The following is a 14111-nucleotide window of genomic DNA, read 5'->3' as shown; positions in this document are numbered from 1 at the left end:
TCGAGAGCCGAATAAATAACCTCGACGGCCCCTTTAAATTGGCCTCGATTTCAGCCGGCCGCGCCGAAACGCCCGGAACAACACGTGGCCCCGGGGAAACAACAAAAGAAACGTCTTCGTGTTTCGGTGAAGTATTGCGGACGCGCCGATTCGATAAGAAGCTCGCCGGCGCTTAAACCTTTGGTCGTGGACCTTTTTATGCGGAGTTGTTGCGTTGAAATTATGCGTAATTAACCGCGAACGAATTTCTGAATGATGTACATGGGTTTAAAAATGTGTTTGTACACCTTTTAAGGGTAATAATTCTTTTTGAACTGAATTAAAGCTTTTTGAACTGGATTAAAGCTTTTTGATTTGACTTGAGATTTTAGAATTGTACTCGAATTTTTTTAGATGACACAGGGTCTACTAGACAATAGCCGAAGTGCTCTTTTCATAAGTTTGTTATTACTTAAAATGACACAAAAAATTAAGAACTCTCGTTTCTTAATTCTTTATCTGAGCACAATAATAAAACTTCGAAAAGTGCCTTTTGCAGATTTTCTTACAAAACCTCTGTCGCTTAGATAAGAAAATTAAAAGACGAGAATTTATTGTTAATTTATAAAGAGAATATTTTGAATTCCCTTAAGAGAAGAATATTAAAGAGACGTGTAAATCCAAGTGTCATTTTCTCGGTGAAACTGTTCTTTTACAGTCAAAGTACCATCAATCAAAGCGAATGAAAAGTTCGCTTCATAATTCTAACAAATAAATCTCGAACATCGCTATGAATTATCCATCCGTGAACCTGATAAAATCAACGAACCCCGGGCACAGAGTATGTATATGGCATCGGCGACTTATTAATTTTCCCGTTGAACGCAAGAAACGTGGACGAGCCGGGTCGAGCGAACAAAAACCGTCTCTCGAATCAATGGAACAAGGTTCGAACACCTCGGCCGGGTTGATTAAAGGGGGAAAAATGCGAGCCGAGTCGCCCACGATCCACGGAACGGATAAAACATAGCGGGGAATCTGATGTCGAGCATTCCGCGGGGCGGAGAGAGAGAGAGAGATAGAGATAGAGAGAGAGAGAGAGAGATAGATAGAGAGAGAGAGAGAGAGGAGGAGAGAGGAGGAGCCGTATGATAAGGGACGGTGGAGGAATGGCGGCAAGAAGATCGCAAAAGAAGGTCGCAATTAAGAAGTTCAGAGATTACTCACCGAGTGCCCCGGCAGCGAGCCGCATGGTGACGGGTAGCTCGGACCCGGTCACTTCCGACAGCTTCCTCTTCCTGGGCCTGCCCTTCTGCACGGTGCCGGACGAGGTGATCGGGCTCTGCTCCGCGGCGCTGTAGTACGCCGGGACCGGCGACACCCCCGGCGAGCCGAGGTCCTCGATGCTTCCGGCTGCGCTCCCGTAATCCCCCGCGCAGCAGAGCAACTCATAGTGAGGTCTTGGGACCGACCAGCTCGTCATTCGTGAACCTTGCTGTCGAGTATTTCAGTGGCGACCCTGCGTTATCCTCCGAGTTCGATGAACGAGCGGACGCGGCTCTCTCTCGCGGGCGAGAGGAGACAGACTAAACGGCCGGGGCACGGTTTCCGCTCGAGCGGATCGACGGATCGGGCCGGACCTCTGCGATCTACGCCCTACGATCTAACCTGATCCACGGTGGCCGAAGAAAGGCGATTCTCCGTATCCTCGCTAATCAATTCTTGCTACTTTATACATCACTATAGATAGCCGAAACTTGATACTTTCATGACTCGAAGCTTCCTTAAATTGGAATTCTATTCTCTTGTTGTCAATATTTAAACAATCATATAGTTGTAATAAATATAGTCTTTTATATTCGAAATTACTATAATCGACAAAGTTCTAATTAATTCATTCTTTTAAATCGAAATTAAATTCTATTCTGTTGTGACCAATATTTAATCCTAGACCCCTTTCCATTTTTTTACATACGCGACTCGCGGGCTTGGGAATAATTCATAATGTAATCTCAGTAACTGAAATATTGTTTATCGTTTTCAGAATGTGAAATATGATGTACCGGTTAGAAAAATATGAAAAACCTCAATGTTTCAGTATTTAGTCGAATTTATGTATTTAGTTGATGGGGTTGCCGGTAACTCCACAGAGTCGTTCTGATAATAATCTATTAACTAATATATACTGATAATAAACTCCTTTGTTATCGAAGACTTTGTTAAACAAGTAGGACATTTTATATAGCATCACTTGGCGAGTAAAACCAAGAAGAAGAAAGACAAAATTTTGAAAGATGATTATCGCAACATTTGCCGTAATTAACGCGAATAAATAATCGATAAATATATCTTTTCAATCTGAATAATTCTAAACTAAAACACTAGTAAATCCAGCGTTAATAACGATGATAATAATAAATTTGTATCAATTCATCTTTGCTCAAAGAAAGAATCCAAACAAGACCGAGAATTATTACAACAAACGAACATGACGTGACACAAGTAATAGAAATCCGTATACATGAAGACGAGTATACGATAAGCGTCGTACAAGTTGTACCATCGCGCAAAGTACTGTTTTTAAAGGTATACTCTAAAGAACACTCCGTGTTCACCGTGTATCGCGCGTCTCGCCCGATTCCCTTTCCAGATCCTCGAGGCAGTGGTCGCGACAAGCCGGCGGGGGTATTCTAGTAATCTGTTTGAGCAGCAGTAATTGGACCAGATCCATTCGCGCGGTCAAGAAAGCTAATCGCCGGCAAAGAGAAGCGGCGCAGTAGTATTCCTCGCCGGTTTATAGTTTGATACCTCTATCCGGCGGGCCGATACGGAGCGCGAGGCCCCGTTCGACAATGTATCCGCCGGACAGATATCCCCGGCGTCACGGAATTAACCGGTGCCATTTGTACGTCCCTTATTTGTCCGGCGGCGCGTCCCCCATCAAGATCCGTCCTGCACGTGGATTAATAAACGTACGCGGCGGCGTCCGTGGTGATAAGAGGGAGCCGGTGCGGCACGCCGATCCCATCGATCCGGCCGTAGCGGGAATCGGCACCGCGACGACGACGACGACGGCGACGACGACGACGTCTTTTCCTTTGCGAGGTACGCGCGCCACTCGGTAACGTCCCGCCGAGCCCCGGCTTTCTCAGAATTCTAAAGACCGGATTCACCCGCGCCCCGAGGGGCTATCATTATCGCGGCGCGCGAACGAGAAAAGATAATAAGCGCGGCATATGGTGTGTGTCTGCGTGTGTGTGCGTGTGTTTTTGTGTGTTTGCACGCGCGCGACGAAACGGGTACGCGGGGATCGCGACCCGTGTACACTGTCACTCTCTCGTCATCAAACTCGTTGATAACAAAGAGACGGCCTTTTGGAGGATGGTAATTCCGGCTCGTGTTTCTCACCTACAGTAAACCAGGCCGTCCCTCTGCCCGAAATGATCGCCTTTGTTCAACGGGGTGCCGCAGGAGGCGCACGTGAAGCAGGCGACGTGGTACACCAGGTCCCTGGCCCGCATCACCAGCTCCGACGCCGAGATACCCGCTCGGCAACGCGAACACCTCGAGACGGCGAACAACCTGCGAAAAGAGGAGGCGTGGGGTAACGCGACGCTCCGATCCGCTCCTGGAATGTCCTGCACGGCGGAACGGATCCTACGATCCTTAAGTAGATGGCTCCTGTTTGTCTCATTCGTTGACAAGATATACTTGTTTTATACCAGAAAACTGTTCTTTGGATTTAGTACATACGTGAAAGAATGTGTGCAATAATATGTGTGTATTATCATACTATATCATTTTTAACCCTTTGCACTCGAATGGTGACTCTGAGGCACCACTGAAATTACTCTGTTGCGTTCGAGAATAATTTTGATAATAATGAAGTTGGGATTTGAAAACATTGTTTAGTAGCGAAATTGTTGCTACAAATCGCGAGAATCAATTTAGCAGGTGTAAAAGTGCACTTTATTTTACAGAATAGAAATAGTATGAGCCAGGAGAATTGTTCCATATTTTTAGATAAAATGGCTTCGAGTGCGAAGGGTTAATCCTTGCACTAGAAGCTATTTTTAATTCAAAGCTGTGATATTTCTTGATATTTCTTTGGACATGCATTTTCGTGTATATTTTCTATTTCAATTTGACAGGATTTATTTCATATTAAGCACGTGACGTTGAGCTTATTGTCCTGTAAAACATTTGCATTTTTAATGATAACAGAAACATTTGTGACGTAGCTTATTTCCAATGGCGCTGCACAGTCGCCGCTCGAGTGCAAAGGGTTAAAAGTACGAATTCTTTTTAACTTTGTCATCTATTTAAAACAATTTCTCTGCGAAATCCTAAAATGCCTGGTTATGTAATTATTATTATCAAAATCTTGCTATTAGTTTTGCAAATGTTACATGTTTTTCAATACGTGGATTTTTATCGAATTTACCAACTTCTTTTTGTTAGACGTGGATCAAAAGAATTTCTTTTTTATCATTCCTGATGCTATAAAGATTAATTTTTATACGAATTTCTTTACTCCAGCAAATATTATAATAAAAATTGTAGAACTTTCAATTAATCCAATTTTGTTACTGTTATAAAATAGTATAAATTAATCGTATTTAAGGGTCTCAAAGGCAAAGTATATTGTCATTAAAGTACAGGTTTTATGCATTTATGGAAAAGATGAATAGATCAAATGCAAACCTCTTAAATGCATAGTTGAATGAATTTAATGAGATTGTTACATTATCGTCAATTTCTTACGATTATATTATTATTTTTACGATAAATATGCACGATATATTTTTATCTAATTTATATTCAGTATACACAGTACAGTTTTAGCTAATTTATATTTAATATGCACAATATATTTTTATCTAATTTATATTCAATATACACAGTATATTTTTATCTAATTTATATCCAATATACACAGTATAGTTTTATCTAATTTATATTCAATATGCACAATATATTTCTACCTAATTTATATTCAAACTACACAAAATGTTTTTACCTAACTTGTATTCCGCAATCTTTTTCAGTAAAATAAAAATCGTCTGCTTTAATCGCAGCAAACAAAAATCGAATCAAACATCTTTCCTCTATTAATCAATTCGGCAGAAAGTAGTTTAATCCAGTCCTTAAGATCACGAACCGTACTCATTGCCCCATTTCCCATCAATTCATATCTCTCGCAAACGTATCCACTGTCCAATCGTCGCGCGAGTTCCCGAAGCGTTCTCCAACGGCGAAGACGACGCAATCCGCGACGACGAAAATTTCAAGCCCCTTTCTTAGACTTCTTACACTCTTAGACACCGTGCTCCGCAGAAAACGTCGGATACCTCGACAATGGTATACCATAGCCGGCACGTCGTCCCGGTATCTAACCACCAATCAAATCGTTTCAATTCCCCGGTTAAACCGGAGGGGCGCAGCCACGGGCTGAACCCGCCTCGCTCGGGGTTCAGGCCGCAGCCGCGTTCGCGTCGTTCCGGGTTCCTTCAAGGCGGCTGCTAACCCGATCACGCGTTCTTCGTAGAATCCCCTAATTACAAAATCAACGATCCCGATCGTCGCTCGAATTCATCGATCCCCCCGGCGGGGGCCCCCGGTGGCTATTCCCCGTTTCTCGCGCGCACGTGACCTCCCCGTTGTTCGTGACCGTCCGCTCGGACCAAAATCGGAGAACAATGCCGGCTCTCCCTCCCTCCCCCTCCCCCCGAACGGCCGCCACCGTCGCGTTTTTTCTTCCACCGATACACACCATAACCCTGGCCGAGCGTGGGCGCGCGGGGAGCCCCGGATAAGGAAGGGCGGAGGCGGGGGGAGGCGGGGGGAGGAGTGGCACGGTCGTCCCTCGCGGGCCTCCGATATCGGCCGTCGACGATCAAGCCGGCGTTACAGTTTCCGAAGCGCGCGAAAACCAAATAGAGACAAAGGGGTTGGCCTGGATATGGATCGTTGCATATTGCATGGGAGCACCGCGCGCGGCTTCGGTATTCTCCTCTAACGAACTGCGCCAGCCCCGTTCCAGCCTCGAGGAATACCGGTCCTACGTGTGCTGCACACCCTCCCTTGGAATTCTATGTCTCTAGCGTGGAGGGGGAGGGGGGGACCCCATGCTCTATGGGCCACTCGAGACGACGCTGCTGGTCAAACGTGCGCTGCCGCGTAAAAATTGCAGCGAGTTGCGAGGAAACTTGTAGAACGAGGGAGCAAATAGAAAAAAAATAGCAGAATTCGAACGACGATGGCTCCGCGAAGTATCATTTAGGATGATGATTTCGGAATTTTTATTTCAAGACGTAGTTTATCAATTTTAAGATCGATATAAGTTACAGTGCTGCGATTATATAAATGCGAAGCCATGTTTGTCACATTAAAGATTGCCGAGTTTGAAAGAATGCAGAAACTTTGTTAATAATTTTTAGGAGAAGCTGTTTGCAGTAGAATAAAGTTCGATCCTTCCTCTTTTATTTAAAAAATATTAGGAGTGGCTGCGATTTTTTTTCGCAATGTTACAGCAGTGTAAAGTATACCTAACTATGAAGGGTAAAGTGTCCCTAACCTATACAGTTTATACAGACTATACAGTTTACTATACCTATACAGTTCATAAAAATTTATTTGTTGCGCATAGATTTAATTACAGTAAACAATCAATCAATATCCAATTGACATCACACGAATATTTTAACAGCAAAGAAACTATATTAATATTCCAAAAACTATTACACGTTTCGTTACTGTGTTAATCACTGATCCTTCAATTTAATTATTTCATATAAAGCGTTAAAAATGTTTACGGCGTTATATTTGAATAGTTCCAAGTGGATGAAGCAAGCAAAGCGTGCTCTAGTCGTTAGCGTATCTCTAATCCGTCGGAAAAGAGAGAACCTTTCAATTTTCCCGGCCGTAACGACACGTTAAACGCGGTATGTCCTTGCGATGGACTTAACCCTCATTCCCTTCGCGCCCTTTAATTATATCGTTTCGGCGAAGCCCGGAACGTGGCGTTGATTAGGCGACGATTACAGCCCGACGTGGCTGGAACCCGATATTTTTTACCATCGGAGGAATAACGAGAGGAGTGTAATGTTAAGCCGTGTCCACGGTTGATGGGGGGGAGGGTGGAGTCACGTAGGCCGTAAATCGTGTCATCTTCGCCGTGAAAAACGAGCAGGATCATTGGTTATTGAAATTTGTATTATTTGCTGAACAGATTTGTTATTAAAGCAATTTAATTGAGCTAATGCAAAGTTAAGTTGATTTAGGGTTAAGTTAGTTTAGAATTATGTGAATGTAGAGTTATGTTTAAAGTTAAGTTAATTTAGAGTTATATTAATATAGAATTAAAGTAATTTAGAGTTTTGTTAATATAGAATTAAAGTAATTCAGAGTTTTCTTAATATAGAATTAAAGTAATTTAGAGTTAAGGTAATTTAGACTTATGCTAATGTAGAGTTAAAGTAATTTAGAGTTATGTTGACGTAAACTCAAATTAATTTAGAGTTAAGTTAGTTTAGAATTAAGTTAATTTAGAGTTATATTAATATAGAATTAAAGTAATTTGGAGTTATGTTAATGTAGAGTCAAATTAATTTAGAGTTATACTAATCTAGAATTAAGGTAATTTAGAGTTATACTAATGTAGAGTTAAAGTAATGTAGAGTTATGTTAATGTAAACACAAATTAATTTAGAGTTATGTGAATATAGAGTTAAGTCAGTTTAAAGTTATGTATATGTAGATTTGAGTCAATTCTAGAATTATGTTATTGTAGATTTAAGTTAATTTATAGTTACGTTAATATAGAACTAAGTTAGTTTAAAGTTATGTTAATGCAGAGTTAAGTTAACTCGAAGTTATAGCAATGTAGACTTAAAGTAATCTAAAGTTATGTCAATATAAAGCTAAGTTACTTTAGAGTTACGTCATTGTAGAGTTAGATTAATTTAGAATTATCCCAAAGTAGAATTAGCTTAATTTAAGGTTATGTTAATCTTGAAGAAGTGATTTACATCGATATAATCCTAACCTCGTTGCCATTACATGGCGCTCGATCTAAACAGTTAAAACGGGTTTGCTATTTTTCATTACTACAAGAAGTACCTTGTTCTAAACGCGATTAATATATAATAATTCATAACAATGCCGAGACTAGATTTATTGAAACTTCGTATAATTTACATATTAATATCCCTGAATAAAGAAATAGACCTAAAAATATTTATATAACATCTAGCACTGAACCAGAAAAATTCAAAAACCAGTTTACATTATCACTAAGAATGTTGTAACTCCCCCCCCCCCTCTTAGATTTTAGTTAACTTTATCCATACAAAATTAAAATACGTTAACCCTCAAGCAAGATGATCCAACAGACCCATCCGCAAACGGCAGCAGACACCGCCGGCCCCATGGACCGTGCGCAAACATTTCTTAATCTTCGCTGACGCAGCACCCGGTTTTTCGTTTTTCGTTAATTAATTCGCGCGAGGCTGTCGCGCAGCCGCCGCCGCGCGGAGGGCGGCTCGGTCACGTTTATTCACCGGCAGCCGGTAATATTTTTCGAAGTGAATAATTCATACGCGGGATTGAATATTTAACGTTGCCCGGTCGAAGCTCGTCAATTTAACAATTTCAATCCGCTTAACGCGACCGAGAGAGAGAGAGAGAGAGAGAGAGAGAGAGAGAGGAAAGAGAGAGAGAGGGAGAGAAAGGAGGGCGACGTGAACGGGAAAGAGACGGGAACGGGTTCTCACGCTTTTGAGGACTCCCGGGGAATTATGCAACGCGTGCTCCTCCGTCTCTCGGCCGTTCCTGTTAACTGTGCTCTGAATTTCAACGAGAGAACACACCGTTTCCACGAGCCAAAAAGGAAAGAGAAAAGAAACACGCGACAACAACGTCCTCGCCGTGTAATTTATCCGGACCCACCCACTCGGGCGCGTGTCGCTTAATTCATTTCATTCATCGGGGACTTCGCGTTTTAATATCTTAATCCGGGAGCGGAACGCCGCGCTCCTTGGACAAGCAACAGCGACAAAATGACGCGTGAACAGTTTGACTGGATCTGAACAATTTTGTTTTATATTTCACTAGAGTGCGAATCATTTTTACTGATTTTTCGCGCAGCGAGTGAAACTTCTTCGACGCAAAGATCGAAGACTTTTCTATAATTATTGTGCTTCGCGGCTGCAATATTATTTCGGGTGGGTGTTTGAAGGATAAATTGTTTATAAGTATAAGGATTTTTTGAAGTAATTAATATGGAGACGTTAAAAGAATTTTGGAACGTCGCTGTCTCATTTTCTTTCGAATGAAAGTATCGGGAGATAAATTAATTCTTTATTTAATTTCTAGCTCTTGTAATTGATGTGGACAATTTTTACTTGTCATAAAAATTCGCGATCTATGACTTATGTTATTATTAATCTTGTTAATATTATTATTAAAATATTAATGACATTATTAATATTATTAATCTTATGACTATTATAACTTTTATTAATGCTATGACTCTTATAACTTTTATTAATCTTATGACTCTTATAACTCTTACTATAATAACATTATAACTTTTATAATAATAACATTATAATTCTTATAACTCTTATTAATCTTATGATTCCTTATACGAAATAAAAATTGTCCGCATCAATCGCGTCACGAATTTACCTCCCTCTAAAATAATTTTAACCCTTTACGAGTCGCATCTTTTTTTTCAAATATCTATCTGCAGACAATTCGCAAAGCTTTTACTTTGATATTTCAGGCCGACGATACTGTCAAGTCATCAATATTCTTATTAATTCTCTCAAAAATCTTGTATAATTAAAACGTATAGGTGAAAAGACATCTTGTGAGAATACTATAAAATTATCTGATAAAATATATATTATACATTAGCACGCGACCTGAAATTTACACGGATCTATAAAGGGTTAACAAGCCTCAATTAACGTAAGAACAATTTCAGTTTATTTTAATATTTTCGCTATCTTTTCCTTTATATTCCAATCGCCTGTAAATTTCGCCAATTTTCTATAAACTTTTCTATATAATCGTCTATTAAAGTCTCTCCCATAAATTTCTACAAAACCACACGATAAATTAAAAATTAAAAAAGGTCGCCTCCTACCCAAAAAACTGAGTTTATCAAGAAATAAATCCATCACGGTTCCCTCGGCGCAACCCTAAACGCGGGCATTACGCCGGGAGCTTGCACCCTCGACAGAATCCAGCGAATCATTAAATTCATCCGGTTCATCGACGCACCGCGAAGAAACTCTATCGCGAAGGAATAAGCGTGCAGAAGGCATCGATCAAATTGCTGTAAAAAGGAAGAAAACGAAGAAGCCGGAAGATAGGGCATCGCGAGGAAGAAGAAGAAGTCCATCGAGGCGCGCGGACATCTGCCAAAATAATTGCTACCGCCGCCGAAACGATGCCTTTAAAAAAAACAAAAAACAAAAACAAAAAGAAAGAATAACAGTCTCAAGGTATATATATATATTCAAGCCATTATATCCCATAAGCGGATTGTTCTTTAAAAAGGAGAGGCCCCGTGCACCTCGTATATCGCGGACGATATACTTGAAGCGCGCGTCTTATGAATCTTTTATATCCCGTCAAAGCTGAATCTTCGAAAGTTTTAATAAACCGAGCGGTGGTAGTACAGTATCTGCAGTGGTATCTCTGCCTCGAGCTGCTCTTTCCACCGGTGACATTTTTCTGAATCACACAACTTCTTCTTCGACGACCACGTACTTTCCGCGACGGAATCAGATAGCTCGCCTCGGCGAGCTTTTTCTCCGTTTCCCAGGGCTTCTTAAACGCGAGCGCGCGCGAAACAAAGCGAGGCTGACCGGTGACCGCGGCCATTATACGTCGAATTACCGGAATGACGAGCGGAATTAATGCAAGGATTCACCGGTTCCCGGTTCCCGGGCCGGGTTCCCTTCCCGTTTCAGTATTTATTGGGGTATCCGCGAATTTGCATAGGAGCGTCCGCCCCGCTCAAAACTTCGTCCCGTGGACCACACAAAATGTCTACTAATGGCCAAACGCGCGCGCGCGCGCGGGCGCGGGCAGACCCGGGTCGGGGGAGAGGTGCCTGCCTAGGTAGCCGGATCCGGCGGACCTGGAATTCCACGCTCCGTGTGATATACTCGGCCCGATAAAAACACGCGGTCACGATTTCCAGTAATACGCCACCGGGTGACACGTTCGTTTTTCGTCTTGTTCCTCTCGCCCCCGGGGTTTCGTTAAGGGGGAAGACCCCGGGGCATCGATCGGGCCGGATCGAATCCGGGGGACCGGCGGGAAGGCATCCTCGCGTGGGCGTCTCTCTACGATCCCGCCGGACGCGACGATTGCGATCTAGATGATCCAGCCTATTAATTTCGCGCCCCGTGGAAACGGTTCCGTCGCGTTACGGACTATTTCGGTGGTCCCCGGCGGATGCCGGCGACTGCCAATTACAGGCGGATAAATAAAGGGTGTCCCAAAATTCGCGCGAGAAGTAATTTTGATAGAAAACACAGATTTATCATTATTTGCAAAATATTGCTCGACAATAAAAATGCGTTGGTCTTTTGTGTAGCGCTCCATCTTTAATAAACCTGAACTGTCAGCTGTCATTCTGTATTTTTTTTTTTTGGTTGGCAACACTTTACCGCACAAATGGCGCAAAATTCAAATCTTGCGTGAATTTTGGGACACCGTTTAGTTTTTGAGGACCGGTGGGATATTGTTTGTTATCCAACGTCTTGGAATTTTAATAGAAAAATGTGATTGCATAATGGAACGTTGAGAATAGTTGTTAACGATTTTTATGCAAAATAAAAACTGGTTGAACTAATTTTAACACGTTGACTCCCGACAATCGACAACTAAAATACTCACACAGTTAAATCAATTTAATTAATTAAAGCGAAGCTAGAAAGTTAATGTTTATTATAAGGGGTGGTATTCGAACTCTTTCGCATTCGAGTCAAACATTCTAGTCAAATTCAATTGATTCAAATATATTACAATAAAAATGAATTTTCAAGATTGGTCAAAAATTAGTGTCACCCATATTTGGGTTAATTTTTAAATTTTTCTTTTCTTTTGGGTTAATTTTTCTAATTTCCTCGAATGCTTTCACGTTTTTACGTTTCCTGATTTTTCATGCATTTGCATAAAATTCGCTGTCTAATTATTGATTAACTACGTACCTTTATATACAAAATAAATATTGTCTCTATTAATTGCAATAAACATTAGGAAAATTAAAGTTTCCCTTTTAAATCCAGTTGAAAATAACAGATAATACGTAACCCTAATTTGCAACAATTTCAGTCATTTTTATTTTATATAATAATGTGATAATAATCCAGTCAAGGATTAAGAAATTTACAATTTCCGGCAATTTTAGTGTTTCAAGATTTTTATACTTTAATTGGTGGGAGTATGCTCGCGTAACAACTGCAGCAAAAACAACGCTTTTATATATATATATATATTTTCTTTTTTTGTTTTTTCTTTTACAGCGAACTCGCCAGGGGGTGGGTTGTCAATCAGTTTTTAACCGGTATCAATTATTTCCATCAGCTTTTGTGAACTCCGTCGAGGTTTCTATAAATTTGATTGTTGCGTTTCGGTATTTAGTTTTGCCGGTGGCCGGATATACGAGTACACACGGTGTAATCATCCCTCCTCCTCCCCCCGCCGATGTTTTATTGTTATCCATTGTTTGCGTCGATTCGCTTTTTAATCAAATTTATTACGCACGCGAAAATTCGTTCGTTAAACGATGCTGTCGAACGAAAATTGGAAAAAAAAGACGGGCTCCGATCGGCGCGGGAGCACAGCGCGGGTTATCGTACGTTTTTAATCGGAATAATCTACGAAATTGATCCGTCGATTCTTTAATTCACTCGCGATCGCGATTCGCGTGACTTTTCGATTAATCGTGATGCCGAGACGGGTATCGGAATTATCGCGAGTGAAAGAACTGTTTAATGAAAGATATTCTCTATTCGGATATATGACTTTAGAATAACCATTTAGGCTCTGATATCCAAGGTGATTTTAACCCTTGAGAATTTTCGCGGTGTCGATTTCGACTCTGTGTAATATTTGTATATACAACTCCGACACTATTGCTGTATTTTCATTCGAGCAAATAAATGAAAGATATAAATACAAATATAATTATAATCGTATAATTACAAATATTATGGCTATAATTATATAATTACAAATATTATGGCTATAATTATATAATTACATATAATATAAATATAATTATATAATTACATATAATATAAATATAATTATATAATTACAAGTAATATAAATATAATTATATAATTACAAATATCGCAGTTGTAATTATGATTATAAATATACTAATTATAATTATATGAATGCAGATGCTGTAATTATATGCCTGCAAATATTATAATTATAATTATATGCTTACAAATGCTATAATTATGATTATATGCTGACAGACGCTATAATTATAATTATACGATTACAAATACTACAATTATAATTATATTATTATAACTGTCAGTCATCATTGTACAACAATAATAAATATAACATTATATCTTGAATCTGCGAATTCATCCAAAATAACTCAAATTTAGAAATCCTCGCAAAAGCCGTCGCGAATTAAAATTCCTTGAGAACAATCCAGCCATTGGCGATGCGACCAGTCGCGAGTTTGGCAACAGAATATTTGCAGAAGTGACCAGATATTGTTCCCGGGCCGCGGACACCCTATTGCCGACCCTCGACTTCGATTGGCCGGTCAAAGGGATAGTCGGTTAACAGTCCGAAGGAAAGCGGTGATCCTCGGAGTGGTAACGTTGCCTCAGATTTCGACGTGACTAAGGGACAGCCCGGTTTCCGGGCGAACCCCTAGGCAACGTTCCCCGTAATCCTCTTACGACTACTCACGGGCGGCACTAACCTATAATAATCCTCTTTGCAGTAGATGTTGCCGTCCCTGGCGAAGCACGTCAGCTCGGCGGCCAAAGGGACCCGGCAATGGCAGCAGCGCAAACAGCCGCAATGCCACGCGCGATCCGCCGCCCTTAGGTACCATCGCTCCGCTATCTCCC

At 40.8% G+C, this 14111-nt stretch overlaps 1 protein-coding gene across 1 annotated transcript in view; it reads right to left on the bottom strand.

Moving 5' to 3' along the window:
* Positions 1–1198: 1198 nt before the first annotated feature.
* Positions 1199–14111, bottom strand: part of LOC144475132 (LIM/homeobox protein Lhx9) — a 24929-nt gene continuing 12016 nt past the window's right edge. The window contains exons 2-4 of the mRNA XM_078190712.1: positions 13961–14106; positions 3388–3561; positions 1199–1439 (exon numbers count right to left, since the gene is read on the bottom strand). Of these exons, the coding sequence (XP_078046838.1) occupies positions 1199–1439; positions 3388–3561; positions 13961–14106 (561 nt within the window). The remainder of the gene's footprint in view (positions 1440–3387; positions 3562–13960; positions 14107–14111) is intronic.

The sequence above is a fragment of the Augochlora pura genome, chromosome 9, assembly GCF_028453695.1.
Source record: "Augochlora pura isolate Apur16 chromosome 9, APUR_v2.2.1, whole genome shotgun sequence".
Taxonomy (NCBI): domain Eukaryota; kingdom Metazoa; phylum Arthropoda; class Insecta; order Hymenoptera; family Halictidae; genus Augochlora; species Augochlora pura.
Note: the sequence above shows the minus strand (reverse complement) of the source record. Positions and strands in the feature narration are given on the sequence as shown.